We start from the raw sequence: 22028 nt of genomic DNA, 5'->3' as shown, positions 1-22028 counted from the left end.
AAAATCTAGATCCTAATGAGGGGAGGCTTTGGACCTCAAACAGATCAGATTTCTCTAAAAGTAGCTTTCAGGTTTTGAGAAGATCGGAGAACTATCCATAGAAATACCCATAGAAACACTGTAGCAGAGGAGGCAGAAATCGTGGGAAACTAAAGAATATTTCATTTTTAATGTCTAAAACCAGCAGTCTGATCCATGAAGGCTGTAAATATTGAAGAAACAGTAACTATTGCAATACAGAGAAACTATGATTTAAGGGGCTTTATGTGAGTTCCATGAATCTCTTAAATGCCCAAATTTGAAGGGAGAGGTAGTGTGAGGTAAAAAAAAAAAAAAAAAAAAAAAAACAACAACAACAAAAAAAACTTCATGATGAGAAAGTATTTGAGACAACATATCTATATCAAAACTACTGACCCAGGTCTAGCTACACTACATACAGTTATTCAGTAAATAGGTGGCCCTATTCAAAAGTGATTAATAATCAGAAATATTAGGAATCTTCATTATTAAATGATTATTAGGACCTATGCATAGACAGAAGAGCAAAACGATATGAGCAAAGGGCAAATAAACCCTCATTGGGAGAGGAATTATTCAAGACAAAGGCAGAATGACTCTGGCAAATTGTTCTCTAAAGTCTCAAAAAAAAAAAAAAAAAAAAAACTAAAGAAGTGAAGAAAGCAAGCTGGTAGTGTTTGGGGAGCAATAAACATGTAGGATGGGTTGCAAGCAACAAAAAACCTAGAATAAGTAAGACTGAAAATATAGGTGAGCATATAGTAACCAAGAAGCCACAAAAGCAGTGATAAAGCAGACTATGGAGAGCCAGCAACTGTACAGTTTACATTACTAAGTTAAATAGGCTAATGTAGAAAATATTCAGAAGTGTAATAAAAAAATGTAATAAAAATAATTTCTTGTAAAAAGGCTCAAAGGTGCAGGTAGAAAAGGCATACTCTGACTCAGGGAAAAATTGACCCAAAAACATAACATTGAGCTACATCCTAGTGAAATTACCAAACTTATTTTATAAAGGAAGAATCCAAGAATTTCCAAGTAGATAATATAGAAAACCCAGTCTATTTTTAACCTTCTTCACTACAATCAGGGCCAAAAGGGGGAGAGCAGGAGAATAGCTGGAGTTCTGAGAGAAATCCAGGTGTCCAAGATTTTTATACCCATCCAAGTTATCCTTTGTGTATATAAATAATTAATATGATAAAGCCTTTGAAAATTCAGGCAATATAGCCCCCATTTATTTTGTTTTTCTAAATTCAAGTAAAATGTAATATTTTATTTTTAAAATAGATAAATACCATGATCCTTTCTTAACCAAAAGTACTGCTATTTAGAACTATCTATAAACCTGCATAAAAAGATGTTTAGAATCAAGATTATCAAATGTTAGCAATAGTTCTATCTATGTAGGATTTGGGATGACTTACATTTTGATTCTGTGTTTTCCTGCATTTGAATATTTAAAAATCAGTATGTATCATATTTATAATAGTAAAATCATTATCCTTTCAGAAGGAAGAAAAATTTATACCACTAACTGAAAAACTCTAAAATGTAACTAGATAATAAGTATTGAGGACTCCCTGGTATAACAAGATTCTGCTGAACTGAGAAATGATTGGAGGATGGTGGTAGGGTGTGGCATGCAGGGAAATAAGAGCAGTTGACCAACTCTGGCTTTGATTCATTTGACAAACATTTAATGAACACTTATACAGAATACCAGCAACTCTACTAGCTACTAGAGCCACAAAATCAAATAAGACATAGTCCTTACTTGAAAGGAACATAGAATCATGCTATAGATTCAAGGGATGGTGTATCAACCTATTATTGACATTGAATCAAGTAATTCTTTGTTATGGGAAGTTGTTTTGTGCATTGTAAGATAGTTAGTATTACCCCTGGCCTCTAACCACCAGGTACCAAGCAGCAGCACCCTCAACTTGTGACAATGAAAACTATCTCCAGACACTACCAATTGTTCCCAGAGAAGAGGGGTTGCGAAACCGCCCTCTTGCAGTTTGAAACTCCTGTTGTAGAAGGGGATGGATTTGTAGGGATAGCAAACTGTAACTGGTGCCCTGCCAGCAGTCTGTAATGGATTCGATTGTGGTGGTGGAGAGAGTAGGATCAGGACCAGAAAGCCACAGCACTGGGGCAAGAGGTGGGAATGGGAGATTGGTTCTTTCTGAGCCAAACTTTACTGAGAATTATTTTTTTTAATAATAAATTTATTTTTTACTGGTGTTCAATTTGCCAAAATACAGAATAACACCCAGTGCTCATCCCGTCAAGTGCCCCCCTCAGTGCCCGTCACCCATTCACCCCCCGCCCTCCTCCCCTTCCACCACCCCTAGTTCGTTTAGAACAGATTCTTGTGCCATGGATAATGAGAAGCAACTGGCTTTCAATCCTATTCAGTCTACAGAGCTGTTAGTTATGCTTTGCGCTTTTCATCTCTCTTGGCACTACTTTAAGGGGTGGCTTTAAGTTCCCCCCAGGCAGTCAGTCAGTCATTGTAAATGAGTGTTTGCCATTAAGAGTCAGTATTAATGTGATGTTTTACCATTAAGAATGTCCTGTTTTCTTCCCCGGGGGATTGCATCTCAAATCAGTCGATATCTATCTGGGAAAGTGGGTCCTGGTAAACAGCCAGAAAGCCAGGCTATGAGGGATCAACAAGACTGGGTATCTTGTTCTGAATCTTCTTACTCTCAGGATACCTTTGGGGATGTTTTCTTTCTTAATGTGCTCATTAGCATTTCCTTTCACAGATGAGTTAGGCTGTCTGGATGTGTTACCAGAAAACGCAAGCCTATGGGCAAACCATGAAGACATTTGGGGATTTAATCTTCCCCATCTAAAACATTAAAAATTGTAAAGCAAAATTGTAAAATTATCACCCCCATTTCCTTGTTTGCTTTCAGTCTTTCACACGTACTCAAGGTATCTCAAACTCATAGCTTCCAGTTAAAGTTTAAATTCCAAATAGCCATTAATGGAAGTGCTAAATGATGACTTCTAGAATCATGAATGGTGGATTTGAAGTCTGTCTTATGCAAATTTGCATGAATGGTGGTACTCCTCTATTAGGCTTATAAACTCTTGCCTAGGGACAGAAGTCAGTTTTTACTTACCACCACTCACCCCAGTTCCTCTAGGGAGCAGGAATTCAATGTTGAGATGACTAATTTTAATCAAGCCCTTTCAAAGTCAGACCTTAAAGACACAGGCACCAAATGTTTCTTGATGTTATTTCAAACACTGTGACAGTGGACCAGAGAAAGATTTTTGGATGTAAGGTCCTATTTCATATCGTGTAAATCATGTAATGTAGGAAGCTCTTTATTTTTTGCCTGAACGTAGGTTCAGTTGTGCCTACCACATCCAGATGTATCCACTTAAAAGCCCAAGTCTGGCCATGTACATTTCCTGCTATAGGCACCCCAGTGGTTTCTACTAAATGAACTATGAACCCTTCCACTTAGTGCCCCTCCTACTGCCCTCTCTTCTTAGATCTTTGACCTAGAAATGGTCAAATACTCTTCCTATTTTCTTGCCTCTACTTCATTACTTAGGCATACCCTTTACTAGAAAAACTTTCATTTTCTTTTACCTGTAAAACTCCTACACATTCTGTGAAACCCATATCAAAAATGTCTTCCATGGTATCTGGCTCAATCAGAGCATGAGACTCTTGATCTTAAAGTTGTAAGTTCAAGCCTCAAGTTGGGCATAGAGATTACTTAAATAAACTTTAAAAAACAATCTTCCTCTAGGAATATTTTCCTAATTTGACAAACTGGATATAATTGCTTTCTTTGAAACCCATATTTCCATTTCCCCTTTCTTATGGCATTTGCCATACTATGCCTTGTAAATATTGTAATATTTATCTCTTCACTCCCCAAGCCCAAAATATGAGAGTCTCATAAGGTCAAGAACTGTGTATGTGCATATGTGTGTGAAATCTTTATGCTCCTGTTGTTCCCATACAATACACTTTGTGGGTTATAGATCATTGTTAGGTATTTTTCTGAATGAGACTGAAGTGAATTGAATCAGAACAGTTAAACCCTTGTACTAAAGGAGTGGAGAGCGTTTCTTTTCCTCCTCTGATAGAAAGGATTTAAACTCTCATCTCAAGATGACTCATCATAGTTTTAAAGAAATAGGTCTCCATTTCTTCAGATATACACAGTCTATTTCCTAGATAACAATAGATTTTAACTGAAATATGATTAAAAGAATTCAACGTCTGCAATACTGGCCTCACATAGAAATTTGATCTGAATATCTCAAATTTCCATCAAGAAAATGTTGTCTGATATATATACTAAATTTTACAAATCCCGGTGTCAGTCTTGCTATGACTATACGGGGACATCTTAAGTTAGACAAAATGTCTTTGTGTGATTTCCAGATCTATAAAATGTTGAACTGAAATATATCCAGACACTAACTTACATATGAGAGCATTAAGAAAAATGCACTTGATTATATAGTGCTATTATTTTGATTACTTCATTAACATCTTGAATTGAGAACTTCTGAATGCTTGGGCAGATTCTTTAATTTTTGACAGGTAAGCATATTTTTTGGCTTTTTGGGGGAGGGGGTTAAAATTAGTCTGGCTACCTTTATATTCTGAAGTTAATCTATAAATAAGTTCAATGGAGTCAATTCTCCCAGTTTTTTCCTCTGGCTTCCTGCCTTTTGGCTACTCCACTCTTGATTTTTGGCTTACTTGATAGTACTTTGGAAAAATGAAAAGAAATGAAATTCAAATCAGTCAATTTTGGATCTTGTGATCAGCTCCAGTAATAGTTTAGTGGAGGACAAATTATTGACCACAATCTGTTCTCTTAAGTATGTACAGATTTCAGTTGTCTATGTGATTTTAATTACCTATTGACCTAGGATAGACATTCAAAGTTGGCAACATTTTACTGTCATTATGCAGTGACTAATTAAATGTTTAAACCAATATGTGGGTACTTTAAAAAAAAAAAAAAAAAAAGTGCCTTAAGGTGTTCATTATCAATTTAAATATAAGAAGCTTTTTTTTTTTTTTTTTTTTCAGAATTAATGATACCTACCTTTCCTCCTACTTTAGGCAGCTCATGGCCGAAGGGGACATACAGGCCCACAGGTACAATTATTTTTTTTCTTAACTCCAAATATTCTGTGTTCAGTCAAGAAGTAAGAATAAAGGCTCTGGGAAACCTCTTTCAGGATCAAAGCTCTTCACTTTTTGATGATATTGGTTGTGGAATAATGTGTTAGAAATCTTCTAAGCTATAATTTCAAGTGCTCAAATCTTAAAATGAAGACTTGGGCATTCTAATCAAACACTGTAAAAATTAATGATAAAAAAATTAATGATAAGAGACACTAATTGGCATGATTACTATTAAGTTTAACTTTGAATTTCAACCAACTAGTAACTCAGTTGAGTGATCCTTTAGATTTTTGTTCAATTGACTCTGAAATCAATTTACACAAACCCTTTTTAAACTGAGAGTACAATGAGACCCTAATACAAATTGGATATTCTTAGTGTTTTATTCAAAAGTTGACTCTACCAAATATTGTATCATATCTTCTTTGTACAAGCTGGTGACATACATGCCTCATGTATGTATAATATTTATGAAAAAGAAATTGTGGACTTAGAATTTATAAAATTGAGGGAACGCCCTCAGGTTGAAAATATAATGAGGATAAACAGTAAATCCACTCAATCATATCATGGTGAAACTCTGGAATACTAAAGATAAAACATCTTAAATATGACTAAGAGAAAAAGCATTTTTACCCATGAAAGGAATAACAAATTAGATTGTAGTGGACTTGTATTTGGCAATAAAACATGCCAGAAAAAGTGATATTTGTGGGTCCAGAAGAAAAATAACTGTTAATATAGAATTTTATACCTAGCTAAACTGTGAGTTAACATGTAAATATTTTCAGATCAAGACTAAGAGAATTTACCATCCACAGACATTACTCACACACTTCAAGGTTAAACTTCAAAAAGGAGAGCAAATCCAGAATAACCACATAAAACAAGATTGGGGAGAGAAAGTGTTGAGAAATTTCCCTTTTCTGAGATCAAGGAAAAGCAATTAGCATGGGACATTTAATCACATGTGTAACAACTGAGACATAAACTTAAGCTATCCCAAATGTTGACTAAGCCTTTTAATCCTTCCTCTTTTTTGGAATTCTTATCTCTGAGAAAGTTCAAGGACAATGTGAAGATAATACTCAACTTTTGACCCATAGATATGTAATCTATTTGAATATAAATATAATGTTGTAAGATGTCTGGAGATTTTTGAAGAAAATGGGAAGTAAACTGTGAGTATTTTTAGGCCAAATGTGCAAGTCAGATATATTACAAATGTTACAGAAAAAATGGGTGTGTGAGTGTGCATATGTATAAAGACTTGAAACCAAATATACCAACATAGTAGCTGTGGTTATCTCTGCTTGATGAGATTATAGAAAATTTTTATCTCTTTATTTGTATTTTCCTTTATTTTTCATATTTTTACCAATGATCCTGCACAGACATTGTGATTGAAAATCTATAATCTTGTACATAAAGGAGACAAAATTCTCAGGAAATGGTAATAACAGGTTGATTCTCTCTCACCACAGGGGAAAACAGGCATCCCAGGCCCAGATGGACTTGAAGGCTCATGGGGAGTTAAGGGCCCTCAGGTACATATCAGAACTGATTAGGGTTTGAGAGCATAAAGAAGAATCTGGAGTCTTCGTGGAATCCTTCAAACCTCTTTACAGGAATAAAGATGTTTAAAGTGTGTTCAGAGTAATAAAGTAAGGAAGCAATGTAGTCTTGTCCAGGATTTGGTCTCCTTTATCTAAGTTTTATCCCATCAAGAGGTGAGAAGGGAATGAACATGCTGGGTAGAGTCCCTGTACAATGAGTTCAGTCTAGCTAGGGGAGACCTTGAGCCAAAGAAAATGTTGACCCTCAAAGGTTTGGGAATTTTGGTCAATGTAACACAGTGAGAGCTCAGTGTTGCATATCTGGATGCCTGTGTGGTAGAAAAACTGGCGCTACTCTAGGAAAGAATTGTTCCAAATGCAGCTGAAGTCTTCAGCGGGGTGATCTATAGTGTGGCACTCAGCCTGCCTTCTTGCTCACTTCCCCAGAGAGCTGCCTCCAGCACTTTTTCCTTTGTAAGAAATAAGCCACAGTTGGCTCTTACACTGATCACATGAGGGGGGAAAAAGCATGTGCCAGAAAGAGCAAAGTGTAGCTTGAAATAATACTGAGAAGGGAAAGGAAGTTCTAGAAAATGTTGAGATAAAGGAAAGGAGGCCAGATTATAGAAAGTTAGAACATATTTTTTCTCTCCAAACTTTGTTTTGAAAACTTAAATAATTTTGCCGTTTGGTAAATGCAGGACAAGCAATATTTCTGTAATTTTTCAAAGTTTTAATGCATGAAGTTGAAAACAATTTAACTATTATATGTTAGCAGCTTGGTCCATGGAATTTGGGCAAAGCATCTTTAGACATCAGATGAGAAATTGTGTTCACATTTTTACCAAGACTTCAGAACAGTAAACAGTCTGCCCCCTTGGACCCCTAGCTCTTGAGCTTGATTGCTTTTTTTCTGTCTTACTTGCCAGCTGAGGAAAATTCACTTTTCTTATCTTCAAGTGAGAAATATTTGCCACTGGAGCTGTGGGGGAGAATTTCAATAGATTGGCTGGCTTTGTTTCATGATAAACAAATAATACCACAGCATCCCTTCCACTTTACAGACTCTTTCTTCATGACATAATTTAAAAGGAGATGGAAAAACCAAACACAGCATGATGGTTTCTTTGCCTAATGTACAGAGGCCACGATTAATAGGCAATATAATATCCTAGAAGTAGAATTATCCGAACTTCATCTTACCACGTGCTACATCTTATGACCAGTCTTCAGTGTGGTTATTGAATAGAAAACTTATTTTAATATTTCAGTTTCAGATTATGTAATTAAGGATTATTTTATCACATAAGAAATATATGCATTTGGACTCTAAAGGTGGTTAGGATAATTAAAAAGCAATACTGGGGGGGGGATCCCTGGGTGGCTCAGCAGTTTGGCGCCTGCCTTCAGCCTGGGGTGTGATTCTGGAGTCCCAGGATGGAGTCCTGCGTTGGGCTCCCTGCATGGGGCCTGCTTCTCCCTCTGCCTGTGTCTCTGCTTCTCTCTCTATATATCTCTCATGAATAAATAAATAAAATCTTTAAAAAAAAAAAAAAAAGCAATACTGAAAAATTCAAGTGGAGCATTTATTCAGTCAACTGTAAATGCCCCCAACTGCCTAAATTGCAAATTAGACCCTTGTAGACTAACACAGGAGAGCTCACAAATCAACATAGAGCCAAGTGTATGAATAGAGTTCTTTCCAGTTTCTGTCCATGTGATGGACTTATCATGTCCATCTTTAATATTCAAGTTAATATTCAAGTGTTCTGTTTTAGAAAGAAAATAATGCTATAATTCTCTATATATAGGGTCCCAGAGGAGAGACTGGTGTGAAAGGCGAAAAAGGAGGTCTGGGAAGTAAAGGTCCTCAGGTATGTAATGAGAGAAAATGACTGCACCTGGCTCTGGTCTTGGCTTTAATATGGATATCCTTGCAGTTTCTTTTCTGTGGAAGGAGTTTTTTATTGCCTGTGAACCAGTAGAATTTTGAGTTCAGTGTTTGGTGTGATGGCCACATCACATCGTGACCCACCTTGCAGAGTGGGCTGTCTTTCTGTCAAACACAGAAGTGGAAAAGGACTTCTAGTCTTCTTTGCCTCAACACCTCAGCCATTACTGTGAGGTTAAGAATTCCTCCTCTGCAAAAATCAGGTCCTGCCACTCCTCTGATCGCAATCCTCAGGGGCTTCCCATTGCACCCAGAATACAACCTACTTCTGTGCTCCTCAACCTAGCTATACACAATACTCTCCTGGGAAGATTATAAAATACTCCACCAGACCAGTTAAATCAGAATCTCTGAAGGTGAGGCCAGGCTATCAGTAACTTTAAATTCTCCCCAGATGATTCTAGTAGACACACCCAATATTGGGACTGAGTTTCCCACATCACTTCTCAAACTTCAAAGTGCCTAAGAATCACCTGGACAACTTGTTAAAGTGCAGATTCTGATCAGCAGCTTTGGGGTGGAGCTTGAGGTTCTATACTTCCAGTAAGCTCCCAGGCAGTCCTGATGCTAATTCCCAGACCACACTTTGAATAGCATGGCCACATGATCTAGTCATTACCTAACTACTATTATACTTGTTTAGTTTTTTGTCTCCCCTTCTACACTATAAACTAAACTCCTTGAAGACCAGAACTTTGTCTTGCTTATACCATATCCCAGAGCCTAGAATAACAGGGCTGCCCCACTGTAGAGCTCAACATGTACTTATATAACAAATCAATTAGTAAATGAATGAATGAGACACAGTTGGGACTTACACTTGACTAACGGGTAAAGGGAATCCATTACTTTGTGTCATTAGGCAGTGATCCAACACTTAAGTGAATGTTCTCATATCAAAACATTTAAGAAGCTACTTGCATAAAGCTATATCTCATGACACAATATTTTAAAGCGTATGAATTATGGCTTATGAGGATATTTGTTCCCAGTTGGATGAATGTACTCCTTCAAACAGCATGAAAACTTTAAAAATTTCATTGTAGAATTAAATTGATGAAAAGTTACTATTTTGCATTCACATCCTTGAATCATTAAAAACTTGTTGGCACCACCAGTTGGTACTTAAAAATAAAAAACAGCAAATGCCAAGAGAAACATGTATCAGGTGATTATCTCATCTGTTTATATAAAATATTGAGATGTAGATGGGTTGAAGTCCAAAGAGCTTGGTAATTCCCTTTTTCTAGAATCCAAAATTGTGTCCAAGTGCCTGTTACTCCAATAAGTTATTCCATTTGCCCTGTAGTGTACTTGTCTGAGTGAGACCCCTTTAATCTTGCTTTGGCAAGATTGGTTATAGTTATAAATCATTCAACCTCCTGGCATTGCCAGCAGCGCTAGTCAAAAGGCACCACTTCTCTCTACCTCTTCCTTTTATCTGGCTAGAAATCGTGGTTTTCTTTCTTTGCTTGTTTTTCTTGAAATACCCTTGTCAACAGTGAAACTGCTATTTCAAAGATATGTAGAATTTTCTATATTCAAGACATGATGAATGGGATCTCAAAATTGTTTCCAAAGGAAAACCGTGGGAGACAAACACAATCAGATATGCAAGAGTGTGTTATTCTTTATTTGCTCTGTAAATCCACTGACATATGCTTCATACAGCACACAAGTACCCGCCACTTAGATGGAATAACAGGAGTGTTTTTTGTTTTAAGTAAGCTCCATGCCCAGCATGGAGCCCAACGTGTTGCTTGAATTCAGGCCCCTGACATTAAAACCCGAGCCGGGGGATCCCTGGGTGGCGCAGCGGTTTGGCGCCTGCCTTTGGCCCAGGGCGCGATCCTGGAGACCCGGGATCGAATCCCACATCGGGCTCCTGGTGCGTGGAGCCTGCTTCTCCCTCTGCCTGTGTCTCTGCCTCTCTCTCTTTCTCTCTGTGTGACTATCATAAATAAATAAAAAAATTTTAAAAAAAATAAATAAATAAAACCCGAGCCGGTATCAAGAGTCAGATGCTTAACAAACTGAGTCACCCAGGCACCCCTAACAGGAGTGTTTTTAATTGAAGGCTTTAATTTTTTTCTTAGGATATACATTTAAAAAAAGGAATGTGATTTCTATTGATAGTGTTCTGAAGACTTATTTATTTATGCAGTGTTGGGGCATTCTGCATAAATCAAAATGTGCTAATCCAACCAAGTTTATGGCTATGATATGAAAGAAATACAGCCCGTGGCACAATGAAAAAGAAGGTATAACTTTGAAAAGAATAGCATATTCCTTTATACCTTCCTTTGTTCCTTTCTTGTTTGGCTTACCCTAGGGTTACACACTAACGTAATCAACACCTAGAAAACGAATGGAAAATCAGACACACATACTAATTCTAGTTAGTACTGGAATTATTCTTAGTTTTATTAAGTGAAATAATCACTAATGTCATATGCAGTATCAAGAAAGGCTGGAATTATTCCTTGCAAACTTGGGATACAAAATAGAATTTCTCTTATCCTCTTTAGAAAGCATAACACAGTGGTCAAAGGCATAGTGCCTGAAACCAGGCTGCCTGGGTTTGATCACCAGTTTTGTACCTTCCTAGCTCTGTGTCCTTGGGTAATTTATTTAACCTCTCTGTGCCTCAATTTTCTCTGCTATAAAATAAGGATAGTAATAGAAGCTACCTCATCAGATGAAAATTAAATGCTTTAATATATGTAGGTTCTTAGAACAGTGCCTGCAATATAGTCAGTACTGTGTGTCTATTACTATTGTATTGCATCAGTATTACCTAATTTGGCAAGGATGTATTATGCCCAAAGCATGAGAGTCTCCAGTCCAAGGAAGGCCATGATAATAACAATATAATAATATGGGTTTTTAAAAATAGATTTTATTTATTTATTCATAAGAGACACAAAGAGAGAGGCAGAGACATAGGCAGAGACAGAAGCAGGCTCCCCACAAGGAGCCTGATGCGAGGCTCGATCCTGGACCCGGGGATCACACCCTGAGCCAAAGGCAAATGCTCAACTACTGAGCCACCCAGGCATCCCACAATATAACAATATGTAATCTGGACTGCAATGATGGGATTTCCTCATTTTGCATAACCTAGGTTGGATGATCCATCAACCATTTCTTTTACTCAAATATTTGCTGAGTGCTTCCTGTGTGTAGATACTAGAGTAGGATAAAAGGGCACACTCCTGGGGCACCTGGGTGGCTCAGTCCATTAAGTGTCTGCCTTCAGCTCAGGTCAGCATCCCAGCATCCTGTGTCCAGCCCCATCCTGATCCCAGCATCCTGTGTCCAGCCCCCTGCTCAGCAGGGAGTCTGCTTCTTCCTCCCCCCTGCTCTTGTGCTCTTGCTCATTCTCTTTCTCTCTCTCAAATAAATAAAATCTTTTAAAGAAAGGACATATTCCCAATCTCATAAAGGACACCAAGGTAAACAATAGTTGAAATCTGATATACTGAATGCCAAAATGGATTTACACCCAGGATAGAGTGGTGGGGAAAAGGTTGGCATTAGAGCAAGAGAAGAGTGGCTTAGCTTTTGCAGGGAAAAGGAGGTGTTCTCCAGGGGACCAAGGGAGAGGCAGGCATCTGGGAAAACGAGCCAGGTATCTAAATGGAGATATCAAAGTGAGTTTGGGGAACCATAAACGGTTCAACGTGGATGGAGTATAGGATGCATGAAGGACTAGAAGTTGAAGTTAGAGGCTGTGTCTTAGACCAGCACTGTCAAAATCAATATCTCAGGTATCTTGGGGGTTTTTCTTACATTAGCCCACCCTTTGCTGGACCCTTATCTTTTATTTTCTCAGAATTAGGTCATATCTGACTCTTAAAAATGCTGAGCATATAATCTCCTCAGGTAGCTTCAACCCGGCCTGACAGTTTACTGGTTGCTAGTATAGGTCAGGTTTTACTCCCATGAAAATAATAAGTGACAGGATTCCTTTTAAGCATGAGACGAACCTGAGCCTCTTGTGCCTGCACAGCCAATCCCATCCAAAGTTGAGGTGTCCTTGGCATTGCCCCAGCTATTTTTTGTTTTTTTGCCCCAGCTATTAATCAAACTCCTACTGCAATCCTGTCTGATAAAATGCTAAGGAAAGTTTTTAAAATCATTTAAACTCTAAACATCTCCTTTCTATCATCACTTAACACTTGGTATTGAGCAGTTGTGATTGCAGAAGACTCTGTTACCAGAGTCTAAGCATGAGCAAAAGACCCAAGAGTAGAGGTTAGACCTGGCCCCAGCCTCCTGCATCACATTTGGAGATTCACATTTTTAAAACTCCAATATCATATCTCAGGTGGTGCATGATTGGTAGAGTTTGGGAATCCTGTCCCAGATATATAGGCCTCAAAACAGCAGAGTGGCCAGGAGTTTGGTTTAGAGTCAGAATCAGGTTCAGAACCATTTCACCCTCCTATTAACAGTAATTTCGGGTTAAATGCTTTGACAATCTGTCTTTTATTGGTAAACAATGGTGTCATTGATATGTATCTCATTTTATTGTAAGAATTGAGAAAGTCCATATAGTGTCAATATATACTTTTTAGGAGAGTGCTTTACACAAAATAAATCTCAAAAGGTTGCCATTATGACAAAGCCAATGAAGATTTCCCCTCTAGCTGGTGCCTTTTTTCTTTAAATGCCCTAATCTTCTCTTTATATTCCTTAGCTGCTTTGGCCTCAAATCAAGGCAACTTTTTGATTCTTTGATGTCTTGGGGTAGCAGGGAGTATTTCATCTTTACTTTAAAAATATGGTTCCTTATAGGCATGCCTAGGTGGTTCAGTTGTTGAATGTCTGCCTTCAGCTCAGGGCATGATCCCTGTGAGGAGCCTGCTTCTCCCTTTGCCTATGTCTCTGCCTCTGTGTTTCTCATGAATAAATAAAATCTTAAAAAAACAAAAACAAAAACAAAAACATGGTCCCTTATATAACTAGCAGTATTTATGTAGTAATATATCCAGGTAACCATTCACTGAAGCATGAGGCCCATTTAAGAAGTCACAAACACCAGTCTGGTGTTTTGTGTGGTCCTGCACAGGAAATAGAATCAGATTTTCTGATGTTCTGATGACCAGGCCCTGTCTGCATGCATGCCTCCATCCATCCAAGAAATTTTCTATTTTGGAGGGCTTTCAAACAGGATAATCTCTCATTGTGCTTTTGTGTGCTTAAAGTGACTACATATGAGGTAATCTCCCCTCAAATCTCCTTCATCTCACAGAGCTCTTTATGTCTGAAGGAAGCACAGAAAGTGAGCCCCTAGGCAAGACTTCCAATTTGCCCCTTATTGTCAAGGACAGTTGAAATGTTTTTACTTCATTCTCCTGTGAAGTATTCAAAATTTTCACATGGAAAATCAAATTAAACACATTATTTCATCCTTTTGGGGGCTATTCCAGGATAGGGATGTGGATAGCTAGATGAATGGATGGATGGATTGAGCCATTTTAGGTATTGTCCTAAATTCCAGAGATATGAAGCCAATAGGGTATGCCCCTTCCTTCAAGGAATGTACTGGTTAGTACCTGGTAGATGAGAGAAAGAAAGAAATGAACAATTTACGTACAGAGTAGAGGAATCTGTGGGACAGTTGTGAGACCCAGTACAGACGGGGTTCAGGTATTCTTGAAACAGTGATGCTAAAAGTAAGCTTTTCAGAAGAGAGAGATTGTACCTCTCTCCAGATGGAAAATGGATCAGCTTAAGGGAAGAACTTGCACAAGTGTGGAGACCAAAGACAATAAGAAGTATTTGGTGACTTCAAGATGATTTGAGTGAAACATATAGTGATTGGGATGCCTGAGTGGCTCAGCCTTTGAGCTTCTGCCTTTGGCTCAGGGCATGATCCCGGGATCCAGGATCAACTCCCACATTGGGCTTCTTGCTGGGAGCCTACTTCTCCCTCTGCCTATGTCTCTGCCCCCCACCCAACCCTCTGTCTTTCATGAGTAAATAAATAAATAAATAAGATCTTAAAAAAAAAAAAAAGTAGTCCCAGATGACTACAGAGACATGCAATACCAACATTTTGAGGGATTTTATATATTAATAAGTAAAGACTATCAACGTTATTCTGAAAGCTACTCAGAATTCAAAATTTCAGAAAAAGTGGCAACATCAGCCTGACATTTTAAATCAGAAGGAAAAAGGAGGGAATAATGGATTAGAGACAGGCCAGACTACAGTCAGGGAACCCAGGAATTTAGACAGAATGCAAGAAGGCGTAAAGGTAGGTGATAGCAATAGGAATGAAAGAGAGATGGATACAGAAAGGCAATAGAATCTGCCTTTTTTTTTTTTTAGACTTTTTTTTTTTTTTTTAAGATTTTATCCATTTATTCATGAGAAACACAGAGCGAGAGGCAGAGACATAGGCAGAGAGAGAAGCAGGCTCCATGCAAGGACGCTGATGTGGGAGTCGATCCCGGGACTCCAGGATCATGCCCCGGGTCAAAGGCAGACACTCAAACGTTGAGCCACCCAGGTGTCCCGTTTGATGGTTCATTTTTGTGCTCTTGTTCTTTAGAGCTTGCAGAAGCAGCAAATGGGCTCATTTGACAAGTTCCAGTTGTTGGAGAATAAGTTGTAATACTTTTCTTCCTTGTGATTTTTGAAGAATCAAATGAATTTGCTTCTAGTAGATGATCCAATTTCAGTGATCTCCTAACAGGCATTTCGACATTCAGGAAAGCACCACCGCTGGATAGGACTTGTAACTGATAGGTTTTGAGAGATGAGCTAAGGGAGGGATCTAGGATGATACCTAGATTTCCAGCTTGGGTTTCAGGGAGAAAGTGGGTAGCACCATTCCTTGAAAAAGAGAATATGAAACTAAACATGACTTACACTAAATATCATTATCCTTGGTAATCAATTCCTATGGGGTATCTAATAGACATTTTAATATATGAGTCTGGCATTTAGTTGAGGGATTTGGTCTGGAGATCCATGTATTTTAGGAATTATTTTGTAAAGTGGTATGTGAATCTGTGGGGGTATCACTCAGGAAGAGGAGATTAAGTGAGAAAATGACATCTAAGGATGGAGCAGCAGGCAGGGTACATGGAGATTTAAGAGGCAAATGAAAAGAGGACAGAGAAGGGTCCAGGAAGGCTGGGGTAACTGCTGTTACAGAAATTAATGAAAAAGTTTCAAAGAATACATGCTCAAACTCAAATACAGTAAGAACAAAAAAGAGTCTAACTGGATTGAATATGAAGGTTATAGTAGCTAGCCCCATGCAGTGGTGGAAGTGAGAGTTCTAAGGGAAGGGGTTGAGAGCTATGGAAGGTGAAGAAATTGAGATTCTTCTTTTAAGATAAAGAAGGGAGGGCAGTGGTTTAGTGCTGCCTTCAGCCCAGGGTGTGATCCTGGGGACCCAGGATCGAATCCCACATCAGGTTCCCCTCTGCCTGTGTCTCTGTGCCTGCCTCTCTCTCTCATAAATAAATAAAATCTTTTAAAAAAATAAGATAGGGGATCCCTGGGTGGCTCAGCGGTTTAGTGCCTGCCTTTGACCCAGGGCGCCATCCTGAAGTCCCAGGATCGAGTCCTGAGTCGGGCTCCCTGCATGGAGCCTGTTTCTTCCTCTGCCTATCTCTCTCTCTCTCTCTCTCTCTATCGTGAATAAATAAATAAAATCTTTAAAAAAAAATAAGATAAAGAAGGAAGAGGAGGGGCACCTGAGGGGCTCAGTGGTTGAGCATCTGCCTTTGTCACAGGGCATGATCCCAACGTCCTGGGATTGAGTCCCACATTGGGCTCCCCACAGGGAACCTGCTTCTCCCTCTGCCTGTGTCTCTGCCTCTCTCTCTGTGTCTCTCATGAATAAATAAATACATTTTTTTTTATAAAAAGGAGAGAAAAAAATGGAAGTTTGTGAGAAGATCATTATCTTTCCTAAGTGACCAAAATATTGTTCAACAGTCTTTCCTAGTAGGAAATTTTTTATGTCCAACTCATTACATTTTAATTTTTTAAAGATTTAATTTTTTAAAGTTGATGTCATAATTTTTTTCTGAATAAAATTTGCTAAGTATATGCTTACTACACAGATTTGGTTTATTTATTTTTAAATTACAGTAACCATGGCAAAAAAAAAAAAGATATTTGAAAATGATTTCAATTCACTGGTGTTGGGATTATTTACAAGTACCTATGTAAACATTTTAACCAAAGGATATTTCTGTTGCCATATGTTTGGATATCCCAAAGGAAAAATCTGATCCCAAGTGTTAACAACATAGGAAGGCAGTTGGGCTTTCTCTGAATTGGGATTTTTAAATGTTCAGCTCTGAAGCTATTCCAATAAAACATGCTTTCTAGAATGTTAAAGAGACTTCTATTATATCAAAGAGATTTTCCAAATAGATATGTGGTATGTTTATCCATCTGTTTAACTTTAGTTATTATGTTCTTCAGTAAGATCTTGAAGCCCTTTTTGTATTGGTCTTTTTCTTGTTAAATTCTACATATTTTACAGCTATTTTTCTTCTAATGGCAGATAGGAGTTTATGTACATTTACTCTTCTAATTTATCAACCAGAAAGAGAAAACTATTTTGGAATACTTATCTGGTATACCTGAACATATTTTGTTATTAATGATAATTATTTTGAGTGAAGTTTCTTGAGTTTTTTATTGGACAAATTTATATTATTTGCAAATAAATGTTTACCTTAAAAAGATGCTTTCCACCAAAACAAAGAACCAGACATAGTTAAAGTCAAATGTCACTTGGAATGCCTTATTTAAATGTTAGACATTTAGCAACATCTGCTGTAAAAACAAAACAGTGAGAATGTAAAATCTCTTTGGAAAAGAAGACTCACAAGGAAGCATGATCATTTAGGCCACATCTGGCATGAATTACTTTATTAATTTTCTTTTATTTACTAGTTTTTATTTGACAGCTGTGGTACTTTTTTCCAGAGCAGAAATCAATAAAGCCATAACTCTTTTCCCATCTGTGGTTCATTTTCCTCTTAGAAGAGACACAAAGGGTTTAAGGGAAAGTTGCTTTATGTTCTGCTATATTTGCAATCCTTGTTTTGTTTCAGGGGCCTCCAGGACAAGGAGGAGAAGCAGGGAGTCCAGGCCATCTGGGAAGCCAAGGAACTAAAGTAGGTCACATTCTTTAAGCCCACCAAAGTTAAGGTTTTCTCCTCAAAGTAAGTGTGTCTGGTTGTATTAGCCAGAGCCCTTTCAACACAAAGGAGAACATCTTTTTGCCCCTACACCCTGGGTTGATTCTTAGAGAGCCAGCAACATCTAAAGATGTGGGTGTGGACCACGATGAGGTCAAAGATTTCAGCTCAGCCTAATTTCATGAGGGGCTACACCCAATCTTAGCTGGGGGGACCTCAGGGAAGGAAGACTGTTCTGGAGCAGACCTTCATTTGTCCCTCTCTTCTTCCCTCCCTCCTCTATTCTTTTCTTGTTTCCTCCATACATACAGACTTTTGCCAAACACCTTTTAAGACAAAGTCACTTTACTGGCATTCTGTGGGACTAGAAAGTTGGCTTCAGGAGAGTGGAGATCTTTGACTGTTACCTCACTGATACATCCCCAGTACTTTCAACAGTTTCTGGCACATAATTGCTTAATAAATATTTGTTTAATGAAAGAATTTCTGGGTTGTATAATAAATATGACATGGAATCAATCCCCACAGAATTTAGAACATTTTTAAGACCATGATCTATGGCATAAAGTAGACCAGGATATGGGTCTGAGAATGGAGGTTTAAATATAGTATTAGAAGTATTTCTGAAAAAAAAAAAAAAAAAGTATCTCTGGGCTGGAGAAAGAGCCATCATAGAGGATACAGACTTGGAGCAGACTCTAGAAGATAAGAAAAACTTTGGCAAGCATGGAGGATTTCAGGGAAAAGAAATCATGTGAAGGAAAGCACAGGATTGGAAAATCCTGGGAGTGGGTATTTGGGAGGAAAAATGATCCTCTCTCATAGGCACATAAAAAGTCTGTGGTCACTCTCTTTATTAAGCAGCCAGTACAGTGCTATTTACAAGTTTTTTAATGGAATGTATGAACACATGCAGACTTGGAAGGATTTTGAATAAGCCACTGGTGTAGAAATATTTTGAAGACTGAGGGATTGGAAGCTAGGGACTAGTAGATATGTTCTAGCAGTCTCTAAGACAAGCAGCAATTGGATGACTTAATAGAGTGAAGACAGAGGGGCACATTATGATTCTGGAGAACTCCTCCAGTAGGAATCTAAGGTCGAGAGCCTAGATGACTCATAGGCTTCTAGCATGAGTGTAGTACCATCCTAAAAGTAGGAAAGCCATCAGAAAGAGTGGCATAGGAGTGAAGGAACCACTTGGTTTGGGGAATAGAGGAAAGGTTTTAGGGCTGATAAGAGATGTGGTTTCAGAGGTATTTGGAGTTTTAAAAAGATTCCTGGTGATGTCCATTTGTAAGAAGGGTAAGAGGAGGGATCCCTGGGTGGCGCAGCGGTTTGGCGCCTGCCTTTGGCCCAGGGCGCGGTCCTGGAGACCCGGGATCAAATCCCACGTCGGGCTCCCGGTGCATGGAGCCTGCTTCTCCCTCTGCCTGTGTCTCTGCCTCTCTCTCTCTCTGTGACTTTCATAAACAAATAAAAATTTAAAAAAAAAAAAAAAGGGTAAGAGGAGATAGTGAATTATTAGAAAGGAGGGGAAAGAAGCAAATGCATACTGGATGCTGAGAAGAAGAGTAGACGAAGCAGAGGTCAGATGTATAGCTGGTGCAGAGTAGATAGGGAAGGGGGAGTGAAGAAGCTATGGCCTCTCATGGCTCAGATGCTCCAAATAATATTTTCAAAAATGTAACATTTGAGAGAAGAAGAAAGAAAGGGCCTGCAAAGGACTGAGCAATGTGTTAATGAGGAAGAAATGGATTCAGGGCTATAAACTACTCTTTGAAGAAGCTGGGCTTGGGGGCAGGGGAAGGACATTAACTACCAGTCTAGGATAGATTGGAGCTGGGTATTTGTTTTCAATGATAGGACTGTAGTATGTGTCTTAGCAGAGAAGACAAAAACGGAAGAAGGTTGAAGATGTCAGAGTAGATAATTAACGAAGAAGTTTCTTGATACAGAGGATGAGAATGAGAAGAGGGGATAGCTTTGTAATGAAGATCTGCTAAAAAGGGCTAAAATAATGGAGGCCAGCAGTTGAGTTGCAAGGACCATTGACTGGAGGGTGAATGAGATACATGGATAACAGGGATAATCAACTCCAACGGGAAAGGTCTGCTACGGCAGTCATAGTCTGGAAAGGAAAGTTGGAACAGAAACAATGCTGCCTACTTGCCCTGGAGAAAAGGCTATAGGGGATGTGGTATCACTGATGAGAACCAAATTTATCTCTACAGGGAGGAAGGATTTCTGTCTGTGTGCAGATGCCATGGATACATAAAAAAGTCTACTTATAAAATGAAAGCAATCCATATGACAGAGGGATCAAAAGAGAGGAAAGAAGGGCTCATAGGGCTAGGGACTTTTATTTTTTATTTTTATTTTTATTTTTTTTATTTATTTATTTTTTTGGGGGGGGCTAGGGACTTTTAAAGGGTAAGGGACAAAAATTTGGAAGTATAAACCCTCAAAGCAAGCCCAAATCCCTTGGGAAGTCCCAAGAGAAATTGAATCCTCTTAACTCATTGTTAACTGAAATGAGCCCCCCAAAGACTTACTCCTACCTTATTCCAATAAGCTCAAATTCCCAGGGAGGCAAGCAACTCATGATTAATACTGGGCTTAACACCTGACTGTACCAATAACAAAGTGACCCTGGACAAGCCTTAAAGCTTCTTTTGATTCCCTATATTAAAGCAGATGTTCTCAAGTTTCACTATGTATAAGAATCAGCTGAGAAGCTTATTTAAAAAGGCATATTCTTGGGGGATCCCTGGGTGGCTCAGCGGTTTAGCGCCTGCCTTCGGCCCGGGGCGTGGTCCTGGAGTCCTGGGATCCAGTCCCACGTCGGGCTCCCTGCATGGAGCCTGCTTCTCCCTCTGCCTGTGTCTCTGCCCACCCTCCCCTGTCTCTCATGAATGAATAAAAATCTTTAAAAAATAAAAATAAAAAGGCATATTCTTGGGCTCCATTAACAGAGACCATACCGGTGGGGTCCAGGAATTTCCTTTGCATGTGGACCTGAGATAACCTTGAGGCAGGTGGCCTACAGAGCATACTTTGAGAGCCACTACCCTGAAAGAAAGGTATCAGGGAATGTGATCTTCCACTTACCATTCATGAAACCCTATTCTATTTTAGTCTCAGAGTTCAGTACTGGTGGACATTTGTCCACTTGGACTTTTCACACTTAACTGGGTTGCCTTTCTATCCTTAAAAATGAGTTAACCACTCCCACTTCTTAAGTGTGGGCTGCGCACACTTCCACACTCCTTCTTTTAAAGAGTACATTATAGGAAGGGAAGGGGGGAATAACTAGACGGTGGGGAAACTTGACCATCAGCCAAATGGTAAAGGTTAACATCAGTAGTGATAGCCACATTGACAGTATGTTCTCTTGATATGTTGTGGTGAGAATGGCACTTTACCTCTATGGTCTTTACCCTCAAAACCCATAAAACCCAACTTAATCATGAGGAAAAACCCCAGCTGAGGGACATCTTACAGAATACCTAAGCAGTACTCCTCAAAACTGTCAAGGTCATCAAAAACAAGGAAAATCTGATAAACTCTGTCGTAGTCTAAAGGAGCTTCAGGAGACATGATACCATATCCTCAATAGGATCCTAAAACAGAAAAGGGGCATTAGGTAAAATCTTTAAAAAGAAATATGAATAAAGTATGGGCTTTAGTTAATAATAATGAATCAATATTCATTGTGATAAATGTGCCCTCCTAATGTAACTAATATAATGTTAACAATAGGGGAAGCTAGATGTGGAGTATATAGGAACTCTGTACCTCTTTAACATTTCTATAAATCTAAAATTTTAAATTTTAAGGTTTGTTTTTTTTTTTTTTTTAAAGAGCTAACCTTCTTTTGTAAAGCTGTGTTAATTTTAACTTTCCCAAGTAGCTGGGCTTTACTCAATGTAATACAGAGATTGATTTATAACCCATTGTAGATGTGGAATTAGTCAGAAGTCAGAAACTATTGCCAGGGATGTCATGCTACCTTGGTTGTTTTGATTAGCGCTTAAAACTAGATTAGTAAGTCTGTTGTCTTGGCAGAGCCAGATGATTTGATGGATCATCTTGGAAAACAGTCTTGTTAATTTTTTTAAACAGTATAGAGC

The 22028-nt window shown here is 38.4% G+C and overlaps 1 protein-coding gene across 4 annotated transcripts in view; it reads left to right on the top strand.

Annotated features, from left to right (window-relative positions):
* The window catches only part of COL6A6 (collagen type VI alpha 6 chain), a 142625-nt gene that overhangs the window by 73345 nt on the left and 47252 nt on the right, over window positions 1-22028 (top strand). For all 4 annotated transcript variants that reach the window (XM_072792809.1, XM_072792807.1, XM_072792808.1 and 1 more), the window contains exons 21-24: window positions 5141-5176; window positions 6691-6753; window positions 8574-8636; window positions 17809-17871. In XM_072792809.1, the coding sequence (XP_072648910.1) occupies window positions 5141-5176; window positions 6691-6753; window positions 8574-8636; window positions 17809-17871 (225 nt within the window). The remainder of the gene's footprint in view (window positions 1-5140; window positions 5177-6690; window positions 6754-8573; window positions 8637-17808; window positions 17872-22028) is intronic.

Source organism: Canis lupus, chromosome 22, assembly GCF_048164855.1.
Source record: "Canis lupus baileyi chromosome 22, mCanLup2.hap1, whole genome shotgun sequence".
Taxonomy (NCBI): domain Eukaryota; kingdom Metazoa; phylum Chordata; class Mammalia; order Carnivora; family Canidae; genus Canis; species Canis lupus.
This window is presented reverse-complemented; position numbering and strand designations above follow the sequence as displayed.